Source organism: Gastrolobium bilobum, unplaced genomic scaffold, assembly GCF_033153095.1.
Source record: "Gastrolobium bilobum isolate Gb01-03AN ecotype WA unplaced genomic scaffold, APGP_CSIRO_Gbil_v1 utg2164, whole genome shotgun sequence".
NCBI classification, from domain to species: Eukaryota; Viridiplantae; Streptophyta; class Magnoliopsida; order Fabales; family Fabaceae; genus Gastrolobium; species Gastrolobium bilobum.
Window position 1 is genome coordinate 536,515 of NW_026898827.1, and position 12,843 is coordinate 549,357.

The window sequence follows — 12,843 nt, forward strand, 5'->3', positions numbered from 1 at the left end:
AGATATGTTTAACTTTCTCATCTCCTTTTAGGATCCTTAATATCTGTACACATGGGACATGTTCATGGCGTTTATGATAAATGTAAAACATTAATAAAGGAAATGAATTAGCATACTCCAATGAAGAAATCTTTGACGAGTAGGGAGTACAATGCCCATACGCCAGCATTCCAAAACATGAAAAATGACAGCAGAAACGACATGTATCCACGCTTTTCGTCTTTATCACTGTTCTCTGTGAGACATTCATATTTATTGGTATAGTTAAAAAAAAAAAAGATAAGTAGTGATACCATCTAAAAAAAAAAAGTGATATCTTTCCCAAAATCAAACAGATGCACAAGCAATATTCTTAAACTTTTCCTCCATGTTATAAAGCATAAGACTTTTATAGCAGATTGAGTCCATGTCTCATGATTTTGTCATTGTACTCTTTTAAACATTTTGGAAGGAACATCAGGTGGTAATCATGGCACCAAACACGGGACATGTCACGGGACATGTCACGGGACACGAGATACGATACGACACGACACTCTGACACGTTATTTTTAAAATATGTTGAATTTAGACACGTTAGGATACGTTTTGAAATTATATAATATTTTTAATTTATGTAGTGTATATTATATTTAGTATTCAATAATTTAACAAAAAAATAAAACTAAACTTATAATACCCATCAATTTTGTAAAGAAACATAATAGAGTTCAATTTCTCTACAGTCAATGTAGATAACTTATCTACAGTGAGCCCAAAACGACGTCGTTTTGAGGCGAAAATCAAGGTATTTTTGTAATTATAATTTATTTTAGGGATATAATAGTATTTTTCATTATAAATTTTTAATTTTTCAACCCAAAATGACGTCGTTTTGGGCGCGAATGTAGATAACTTATCTACATTCACTTTAGAAACATTAAAGCCAACGTAATATATCCCAAATGTTTATATTAAACACAATAAATTATAATCGTAATCTAACAAATCTAATAGTTGAAACTCAAAATGTAACACAATGTAACCTTTGAATCTTTTTTGAGTTTTTACAACGTGTATTGAAATGTCGAGAAATATCGATAAGTGTCAAAAAATGTCAAACACAACACCTCAGAATTTTTGAAATGTCGATGTTTCACATGTCTGCAGTCACAACTGTTAGACTCCGGCATACTGCAGAACAACCGGAATTACGAACCACGATAGTTATGAGATTGGGTATCCCAAATAGTGATTTGGACCTTGGGCTTAAGATGATAGCGACAAACGCAAATATAGCCGGATTCCCAACACTATAAAAGCTCGTTTCAATTATTAATAGATATAAAACAGATAAATACATCAACGAAGTGTCTAATTGACAAATATCCTTATTATAAATATCCTAAATAATCAAATTACAGGCTAAATAAGATTATGAAACAAGCAAAATACATTGCAACAGCAATCTCCTCAAATTCCAATATAAGCAAACATCCCACAGCAAAATTAACGCCATCCTACAGAGTGTAATACAACTAAAACTTTCCCCCATCAAAAGACAAAAAAAGAAAAGAAAGGCCAATAGGACGGAACCATATCATCTATGGGGTCTTCTTTCTAACTAATTGACGAACTCGAAATATGAGGGATTCAAACAAACTCAATCCTTTATTATATTTATGCTGGATAGAAGAAATATGGACTTTGGGCGAGAAATCAAAGAAACAAATTATTTGCCGAAGACACAGGCACTGATTGAGCAGGAGATCAAGGTACATGCGCTTGCTTAATCATCAATTACCAGCATCCCGGCTGTAAAACTGGTCAAGAGTCTTGGCTGGTATACGATGAAGAAGCTCACGAGGGAAAATCCGAAGTAAAGTCCATGCAAGATCTAGTGACTGGAATATATTGCGGGTGTCATAAGCTCCCTGTGCAACAAACTTCCTCTCAAACTTGTCCAAAAATTCCAGATACAGCTGTTGATAAAAAGAAGAAAAATAAGTTTGATTAATACCACTTCAAAAATAGTTTCACTTAATCAAACAAAATATCCTTATGAGAGAAAATCATTAGAGACCAGGTCCTCAGATGAAAGTGCTTCTTCTCCAACCACAGCTTTCATTGCCTGGACATCCTTTCCAATGGCATAATTTGCATAGAGCTGAAAAGAAACAAAATAACATCAATAAGATAGTTTATAAACAAAAAAGGAACTATATGATGAACAAACAAGATCAGACCTGGTTGGACACATCAGCATGATCCCTTCTAGTCATTCCCTCACCAATAGCACTCTGCACAGATAACCAATAATGCATCATTAGAGTGTGAACCACTTAACTTGCTTTTTAATTGAGAAACAGAGAATATTTATCACTTTATAGCACCTTGATATCTGTAAACAACCACTTCAACCTAAAAGTTTAAGCTAGTAGGTAAAGGCCCCCATCAATGGTTTATATATTTCTCTAACACGCCATCTCACACGAGAGCCAATTGGGCTTTCGTGTGAGGGGGCATGTTAGAGATATATAATACCATTAATGTAGCCTTATCCACTAGCTTAAGCTTTTTGGGTTCAATTAGTTCTTCACAATATCAAACAAACAAGATTACCCTTACCTTCATCAAACGAGATAATGATGGAAGGACATTGATTGGTGGGTATATCTGCTCAATTAAAAAGAATTGCAATGCTCAGTTTCAGTCTCAAAATAAAGTATAAAATATAAGCAATTTACCAGGTCAGACTGATTGTGTACCAACTTAATACATCATTATGACAGATTCATAAAAAAAGTCTCCTACAATCTAACAGGTGAAAAATATTTCAAAGCATTCCACTTGATGTGTCAATGAAAAATAAAACCAAAACATTTCAAACTTCTCACATGGAGAATACTAACTTCCATTAAATAACAAGTCAACAATTTAGCGTTATTATAGTAATATAATGTTAGGATGCATTTTGCACCAAATTCTATGTAGTAATTAACCGAGTAATTAATCCAACATGGTGTACAATATTCATTACAGCTGTGAAAGTGTTAATATAACCCACCTGTCTATTATGCAGCTGCCTGTCAATGTATATCTGCCCCTCCGTGATATATCCCGTAAGATCAGGCGTTGGATGCGTAATATCTGTACAGAAGAAGTTCAAGAAACATGATCATTCAGTATTAAGAAAGCATTATGCAAGATAGCAGATAAACTTTAATATTTCAATACCATCATTTGGCATGGTTAAAATTGGAATTTGTGTAATAGAGCCTTTACGCCCCTCAATTCTTCCAGCACGTTCATAAATGGTTGCAAGATCTGTATACATATAACCAGGATAACCACGTCTTCCTGGCACTTCTTCTCGCGCAGCAGATACCTATAGGATCAAGAAGTTATCAATAGCTTGTATAATGCAAAATGGTTTGAGAAATATTTTTTTCCAGTTACTTCTCATACTCCAATAATAAGAGAAAGACATAATCAATGTCAATTTTAATTATCATTAAAGCCTCTGAAATTTTTGTAAACATACAGAGAAATAAAAAAATAACAGGAGAACAGAAAAGGCTGTAAAGGGTTTCACATCTCTCTTCTTTCCTTTTGTTACTTTTTTTTCCTAATAAATTACAGTTGAAGGTACATTACCTCACGAAGAGCATCGGCATAAGAACTCATGTCTGTGAGTATGACAAGCACATGCTTGCCACATTCATAAGCCAAATATTCAGCAGTAGTAAGAGCAATACGAGGAGTAATAATACGCTCAATGGTAGGATCATTTGCCTGCAGTAAATCACAGGAGCAACAGAACAAACATTGTTAAGGATCAGCTCCTTCATACAATTTATGAAATCCAAATTCCAAATACATCAGTAGATGCCTTGTTTGAATTTCATTTTTTATGATGGAAAAAAGTCATTCACAATGTACCAACTTGTGTTCCTCAAATACAATATGATGTAAAAAAAATTTAAGGCCACACATTTTTTTAACAAAAATTACCATGTTACATTATCGTTTCAATCTTCACCAGCTGGGAGATCCTAGAAAATTTCAAATCTTTTTCTTCTAAAATGTTAAATATTACTTGGTTTAGGTTAACGTGCCAAAAATTAGTTATGCATGAACCATGGACATATTACCAGTTTACCACTACATATATACCTATCAGAGTTAGATTTAAATAGGAGAAGCAAAACGTAATATTTTTTTGTAATGAATAGATTGAGTCATAATATTAACACTCCACAGAAAAATGAACAATAAAACAAAAAACTAAACTTTTTGTAAGTTCCAAGCACATATTACAAGACAATATCAATATAAGGGCCATTATTTATCTTAATATTGTGAACTACACAAGCATAATTACTGAAAAAGAAATTGGGATGATTCAAATAAATGGCCAGATTAAGAAGAATAAAAGAATACTTGCATATTGATTTTAAAGATTACCAAATTTAGGAAAAGGGTCACTCTCTCCATTGAGCCATTCTCCTCAAAGTCACGTTTGAAAAACTGTGCAGTCTCCATGTTAACTCCCATTGCTGCAAACACAATGGCAAAATTGTCCTCTTCTCCATCCTGTGCATAAAACAAGATTTGTAAGAAAAACCACCTTCTTCATCTTACAGGAAGTATAAAAGTAATGAGTTTAAGTAGACGACTAACTAAAAACAGCCTTATTAATGTTAAAAGAAAATAAGAAGTAAAAGATCTGTAATCAATGAAACGAGTAAGTTAATGTATCATTGGAAAGATTATTGTCAATGGAAATAGTTTAATTTTCTATTATTATTCCTGTAAATGTAAAATGTATTTATTCTTTTATGCATATAAATATCAAGGACGTTGAATGCTCTTACTCAAGCAATTTCACAGAACTCTCTTACTCAAGCAATTTCACAGAACTTCTGTCTAGCACATAAGTCTATTCTAAAGTTTCTTAAGTATTTCAAGAAACCAGAAATCACAAACTATCCTTCCAAATTTGAATTTTCAAGGATACATAGATAAACAGTAATACTGTAATAATATAAATTTTGAAAACCTACACTCTAAGCAACTAGAAAATAAGCGGCTTCAAAAGCCATATGTTTCACAGTCAAGCAAATAGTAATGCATGTATTGCTGGCAATAAATGATTGATTATTGAGAGAAATCTTCAAATTGCTCAAACATTACTAAATTCTTCACTTATTAATGATATAAATTATAAATTACCAATATCCTACATAAGACCTGTTTCCACATCAATTGACAACCTTCTAAGGGTGATAATCAGGCAACAAAACTGTTCACACACACACTTAGAAGGCATGGCATGGCATGGACACACTTAAGAGGGCGAGTCGGTAGCAGTGGTAAAGCTGTTTCTTTATGACTGAAAAATTACAGGTTCGAATCCGAAAAACAGCCTCTTTGTAAATATGCAAGGGTAAAACTGCGTACAAAGGTTGCCCTCACCCCTACCCTCGCTAGTTGGGGTTCAACAGGAGTGGTTTTTAAGGAAATAATTCAACATATATAGGTCTAACTCCACAAACCATCAATTTAAAAAACAAGCACTAAGCTCCATCTGCATTAAAACCTGCAAACATATCATGCATCTGAAAATTGAGTGTTAGGAAGCAATGTAAAGTAAAAAAATAGTCGAGAAGAAAGCCTAAAAACCCAACTATCCTTGGAGTCCTCAAAAGTACAGTTGAATGCCATAAATACCCAAATTGTCATAGCCAAGAAGGTATTTATGTAATAAATACGGAATATTTACTTTTTGTGTTTGTTTTTTGTTTTCTCCTTGGATTGTGTTTATTTTGTGGTTTGACTGGTTTCCTATACGTGATTTTACTTTGTCTTCCTTTAGCTTTGTGGTTTCTTTTCAAGGGTACCTTATCCTCCCTTCTATTCTCCCCTTTCTATATAATAATATTTCTTTTTCTATCCAAAACAACAACAACGATATTAATTATATGAAACGCAAATCATTACCAATTTCCAAAAATCATAATTCAAGGGCATTTAACATATTGATGAAATGCACTTTAGTAATTCAGCTATACCTCAAGAAGATTATCAGACTTCTCTAATCGTTTGACTAAGCCAGCCTGACGACAAATTTGTGCAGCAATTTCATTATGGGGGAGACCAGCAGCTGAGAACAGAGGGATCTTTTGACCTCTAGCAATGGAATTCATGACATCAATAGTAGATATCCCTGTTTGTATCATCTCTTCAGGATAGGTTCTCTCACTAGGGTTAATGGAACTTCCTGAATTATTGGGAAGATAAAAGAAAAATATATATATCAGACACCAATAAACATAAAGTTGTAGAACACTGCAGAAGAAGTTAAATACCTGATATATCCAAGTAAGCTTCAGGTAAAATCGGTGGACCATTATCAATTGGTTTTCCAGAACCATTGAATATGCGCCCAAGCATGTCCAGTGAGACAGGAGTTTTTAAAACCTGTGGACATTAACAAGTAGAGAGGAAAGGAGGAAGTCAATGGTGGAATGAACTGATTCCAATACAATAAAAGTTACATGTTAAAGAAAGTCGGAGAAAAAAAGAAGGAAGAATTTCAGTTTCAATTCAATAATTAACACTCATCACTAAATTGAAAGGAAACTTAGGACAGGGTAAATCATGTGAAGTTCATCACAAGAGGAACTACCCCTCCAGAACAAATACAATAGTAATCAGCAACCAAACCGTATGAATACTACAATTTCAATGTACCACAATTCCTCATCTATTTTCCTGTATTATATCATAAAATTGAAGTCTCCACTACAAATGTCAAGTTAAAAAAAAAAAAACCACTCCCCGTTAAACCCGACTAGCGAGCGTGGGGTGGAGAAAATCCTTATACGCAGCCTTACCCTTGCATAATTGCAAAGAGGCTGTTTCCTGGATTCGAACCCATGACCTTTCAGTCATGAAAGAACAGTTTTACCACTTCTCCGGTTCGCCCCCTTTAAATGTCAAGTTAACATGCTAAAAATATATTCATAGTGTAAAATCTATCAATTAATCAAGTTAATTGATAAGCAACATAATCTATATTGATACAAGTCAAACCAACTTGTCCTTTTTTTAAGGGGGGGAAAATGCAGTTGACATGCTTATAGGTAGTTATAATTGGATTTTTCTAATTTATCCACTGTGATAATTTAAAAGACAGCATATTAAAAGACTAGCCAGATCAGCCCAATTCTGTATTTTCTTCAAGCAAAATAGAACTACCAAACTAACAGTTAATACATATTTTAGGTCCCACGGAATTAAAATTTCAACGTTACAAAGATAAGTCACCAAACAGTGTAGATAATTTCATGGGGGAAAAAGCGATTAAATTTACATGCATTATACTTTTGACATGTACTTTTGAATATAGAGAATTGTAATAACCAAGAGTTTATACCTCTCCAGTAAATTGCACGGTGGTAAATTTATTGTCAATCCCAGAGGTACCTTCAAATACCTGGTCAATAGCAGAAAAAGGTGAATCAACTTTAAATTACAGTTAATGATGCTAGCAGAACGGTAAAACTAAACAGTGACAGAATTATTTGCTATTAAAGTAATGCAGCTATATAAACAAAGTAAACAGCAATGAAGGCATTTCTTACTAAGAAAACTACTCACAAAGATTGAGAGTGCAGGGGAATCTTAGAATGTTTTGGTTATGCATAAAAAATAAACACATAAATCTTAAAGACATCCAAAGAAGCAAGTACAGATATTGTGTATGCTATAGGCTCTGACCTGAACAACAGCCTTTTGGCCATCAACCTCTAGAACCTGTCCACGCCGAGTGGTTCCGTCTCCTAAACGAATATTAACAATCTCTTGATATTTGGGTCCCTGATGCAGTAGATCAGCATAAAATTTAGTCACGCCATGCAGAAGTCAGGTCATTTTCATTGAAAATATCAAAATATCATAATACATATCAGCGAGCATATAGTTATTACCTTAACTTTATCCAGTATGACCAATGGTCCAGCAACTCCAGACACAGTTCTGTATTCTGCAACATTAATGAACAAACAAATAATTCAAGGTGAAACTAAATAATAACAGAACGAATACTACAAGTTTTCGATTTTTGATTGATCAATCAAGTAGTCCTGCTTGCAAAATGTCTCTTTTATGCAAAATGGCAAGTATTAAATATCCTTTCTTCATTTATTAATGTCTAGTGTATACATACCGACAGGAAATCCAATAAAAATAAAAATATCAACAAGATAGCAGGTAAACCAATTAGACACATACCCATTCCGATCTCCAAGGTACCCTCCTCCATATCTTGAATGTTCTGAGCCACACCCATCTTGGAACTTCGAATAAGCAGACAAAAGAGGAATCTCACAAAAGTCAATACATGCCAAGCGAAAAACACAAATGAGAAGTAAAACTAAAACCGTCAAAGATTATGATTTATGACAAAGCAACCACCAAAAACACAAAATAAAACAATAAAAAAAAGGAAAAAGAAAAGGGGAAAAAAAAGACAATACAGAAACCAGCATAGCAAAAAAGGAAAAAGAGTAAGTCTTAAAATCTTTCAAATATCAGTGTATCACTAGTTTTTAAAAGATATTTTTTTTTTCCACCAAATTATTACTTCAAACACGCTAATATCTGGAGGGCTAATTTAGGGTTTACACGACCAAAACCTTCAGCCAAAAAACGACACTTCGGGTAGAATATAACTTGAACCATCCAAATTGCACTTCATTTGTGCGCCCAAAAAGAATGGCTCAATTCTGCTACTGAATTAAGCGACTGAACTCGGAAAAAATTTAAAAAAAAAAAAAAAAAAGGTTCGCAAAGAAGAACAACAGTAATCTTCAAAATTGAAGGCACAATTATTATATAGCCTTATTCTAGTTGGTAACTGATCGAACTGTGAGCTAGTTTCATACTTTCATTACTCAAACCTTGTAACAGAAAATAATAATAATAATCAATAAATAAATAAAAAGATACTGAGATTTGGGGAAGACAGCGAAACAATGAGATCGAGAAACGAAGAATTGGATAAGAATTAGAAGATCGAAGCAAAAGGAGATGAAAAACAAAAAATGGATCGGAAGAGAGAAAATGGAACCTGTGGTTTTCGATTTTCCTGATCTGAAGTGGAAGAAGAGAGATGTGGGCGAAGGAGAGTGGGTGAACAACACGGATCTAATGGACCAAAATAATTAACAAAATAGGAAACCATTAAATATTTTTATTTTTTTTATCAAATAAAAAAATAAATAAGTAAAATCGTTTCAAATATCAACTTTCAACTATGATTTGAAGAGTAACTGTATTTTTCTCGGGTTGGGAAATGAAAATGGACCCAACCATGGAGATGATTTAAAGTGCTCCGGGCCCATTTTTTACTGGGTGAGACAAACCAATCAAATTAGGAGAGAGAAGAAAAAACAGAAGAGAGATAAAAGAATAAAAAAATTTATTATCCACATGTCATCCTTTCAATGGAAGGAACACAAAGGCCCGATGCACCCAAAATATTTTCCCAACCATGGTGCCGCTGCCAGGTGCCAAAAATGACACGTCACAGCTGGTTTATGTCCTTTTCAGTATTTATTTCTTTTAGTAATTTTAATATGGGCAATGCTTTTCTCATGCTACATGAGATATTATTATCTCATGTAGAGACATAATTGGGTGGGTTCCACTGCTAAAAGAAAAGAAAAAAGAAAAAAAAATATTGGCTCGGATTGCGATGTGTCTGTGACATGAGATAAATTTTTTTATGTAATTTGAGAAAAACATTTCTCTTTTAATATATTCTTAGGCTGATAGCTAAATACAAATACTCTCCAGATGTACAAATACTCTCCAAACGGGCCAATCCGGCCCGACCCGCATTCAATCCGAAAAAAATGAGTCGGGTTAGAGTTGGCTTGAAAAAAACGAGTCAGAAAACCCGAGCCGGGTTAGGGTTGACTTGCGGGTTGGCTCAAAAATATGGTTCGTGGGTTGACTTGAAAAAATAGCTCGCGGGTTGGCTCGTTTTCAGCCTATTTAAATGACCATGTATTATTAATGCACCAGCTATGTGGCTTCCATCAGCTTAAACAAAGGGTTACAAAATAAGAAATAAAAGCAAAATATTTTAGTTTCAAATTTTCTTCACAACAAATTTGCACCAACATCAAGAAACAATCAGAACCACTTGCTACCAAGTGGGTAAGATATTTGAACCAAACAGAGTCAGCACAACCTGACAATATAAAAATGACAGGGATGTGAGAAGATTAGGGACTTAGTTTTAGAGAAGGAAGAAAAATGATGATAGAGTGTGTGGGTTTTGTCCATTTTTGTATATTATACTTTGTATTTTATAATAAAAAAAATATCAACCCGCGAGCTGGCTCGTTTGACCCGCGGGTTGGCTCGATTTTTCACGAGCTGGCTCGGGTCGGGTTGTGTAACACCCCGTATATATCTGGTAATGTTATCATGTTATCGTATTAAGTTGCACATAATTAAAAGTGCGGAATATATTTTTCTTTTCAATTATGATGTCATTAACCATTACCAACTTGATTACTTAACCATTGTCAAAAAATCGTCTGTATGTATATTGCAATAAACAGATAACTGGAAAACCTCATCAATTAAATAACATAAGTATGCCTCTAGTCAAGGAACTACCATACGTAGACCGGACCAACTAGCAGTTTATACAACTCAACTCAAAAGTACTAACAACCTAGTGGCATGGAAAAATCCCATGCTCACCCAAATAAGGCAACAAAGCCCGATATAAGTCTCAACAACAACATAATCGCAAATAGCAGAAAGCATAAAACGCATCCAATCCAGTCATGCCAGCATAATAAACAGAATTAAACATCAACTAAGCTCTGGCTTCCTGCTACCAGAGACATCAGCCCCCAAATTACCTAAACCTGAAATAAGCGCCCCAAACGTGAGGTGAGATCTCTAAACAAGAAATCTCAGTAAGACAAGGGGTCCTCAATGATCTTCCACCCCAAGCTCACTTACATGTGCAATATAAGTTCAAAAGCAGTTCATCAATATCATTTCTAAAACAGTGCAATGCAGCAGATAATCATGTCATGTGTGTCAATACTATTCTACTACACAGAGAAATGCAGGATTTATATATGTCTAATACCCACAAATAGTGCAAGACGCTACTTGCATCCACCCCGGATCACCGACTTGTATGACGCCACATACTCAGGCTTACTGTCAAGATGGAACAACACATGCATATTAAAAGTCATTACACATAAAGCTCAACAGCATTTCAAATATCCAAAGCATGTAACACAGCATGCATATAACCATACCCCCATGGGATATGGTGGAACCACAACATGGCTAAACCGAGGACACGAAAGCTTACCTCTTAAGCAATCAATCCAAGTCAAGTCCACACAAGCTCAATGTCCAAACACAGCAGATCACAATCTGATTTAGGACCAGCAAGCATATCAACATTCATAGCTCCAAAGCATAAACATAAAGACTATGTTTTCCTTTTACGTTTTACGTCTTAAGGCTTCCCACAAAATCATAAGCCCTTAATACCTTGATTCTGACTTAGTTAAGTATTTACAGAAGTTCAACTCCATCAAAATAGGGACCACAAACTCATTGCTCAGTTCTGTATGAACAGTACCTTACTGTTCCTCGAAATCCCAGAATATCCGGATATATGTCGGGGGCATATCCGGATATCAATATCCTGATATCTCATTGGCAATATCCGGATATCAATATCCGGATATTTATCGACCAAATATCCGGATATTTCGCGACAGAATGCAGTTTCTGCATTTCGCGAAGATATCCACCAAAGGTCCAACTTTACCAAATAAATGCGTTTAAGACTCCATTTTTAGGTATATACAGGTTCATACACATGGTAGTTACTTGCTTAACCCATTTACATGCAAAGACACCACCTTTAAATCATTTAAACTCATGGTAAAGGTTAGGCAACTTACCAAAGCTTCAAACTCAGAAATGGAAGGCTCTTGGAGCTCACAACCAACTCCAAAGGTTCTGACTTGGTCCCAAAACGTAAATACTAACACAAGCTTGGACCTTTCTACACAAAGGAAGCTTCTTGAAGCTTCACAAACCAAGAACAAGAGCTCTCACCAAAGGGACACCAACTCATCCCCTCAACACCTCACCTCACCAACAATATCTACAACTCAGAATGAAGCACCCACCTCCTTCACAAAGCTCATACACACTCAACCAAGACACCCACTCAAGTGTTTAATGAAGAAACCAAGAAGAACGAAAGCTCCTTGGCTCACAAAAATGGAGAAGAAGGTGGAAAAGGGTGGCTGACTTCAAGACTCAGCAAAACTCACGTAGAAGACACAACATGGCCTAGGGTTTAGTGCCCACAAGGCTTATATAGGCGGTTAAGTCACTAACACACAATATTAACTTTAAATGTTACGCTTAATATTTTAATCCCAAAATCAGGATTCTTAACCTACTTAATTTTACAAGATTTAACATAATTTTCTTATATTTTTCGGAGCACCTTTCCAGTACGCGCTTTTCATAGCCAGTATCAGTTTCTGGCACCAATTCTCATTATTTTAACTTGAAGCTCGTTTTACAAGTCCTATATACTATTCTAGGAATTATCATGCACTTATTATAATTTTTCGGGATACTTTTTCGGTACGCATTTATACCGACTAGCAGAACCGGTATATATATTTATAACTCACCTACTATAATTATTAGAGCCTCATAATAATTATTAGGGTCAATTATGAAATTATTTCCTAATTCCACATAATTAAATAATTAACTTCCTTA

The 12,843-nt window shown here is 34.6% G+C and overlaps 1 protein-coding gene across 2 annotated transcripts; it reads right to left on the reverse strand.

Annotated features, from left to right (window-relative positions):
- Positions 1 to 1,323: 1,323 nt before the first annotated feature.
- Positions 1,324 to 9,216, reverse strand: LOC133284483 (V-type proton ATPase subunit B 1). Of its 2 annotated transcripts, none has more exons than XM_061481500.1 (15): positions 9,116 to 9,216; positions 8,278 to 8,342; positions 7,974 to 8,029; positions 7,765 to 7,863; positions 7,421 to 7,480; positions 6,351 to 6,462; positions 6,054 to 6,262; positions 4,447 to 4,575; positions 3,637 to 3,774; positions 3,217 to 3,367; positions 3,047 to 3,129; positions 2,608 to 2,655; positions 2,226 to 2,279; positions 2,063 to 2,146; positions 1,324 to 1,961 (listed from the first exon to the last, which is right to left on the reverse strand). In XM_061481500.1, the coding sequence occupies exons 2-15, from the start codon at positions 8,333 to 8,335 to the stop codon at positions 1,776 to 1,778; spliced, it is 1,467 nt and encodes a 488-aa protein (XP_061337484.1). In that variant the 5' UTR covers positions 8,336 to 8,342; positions 9,116 to 9,216; the 3' UTR covers positions 1,324 to 1,775. The 2 variants fall into 2 exon arrangements, with proteins under 2 accessions (XP_061337484.1, XP_061337485.1); XM_061481501.1 differs by having other exon boundaries at positions 8,278 to 8,369; positions 9,116 to 9,202.
- Between the last annotated feature and the right edge of the window lie 3,627 nt (positions 9,217 to 12,843).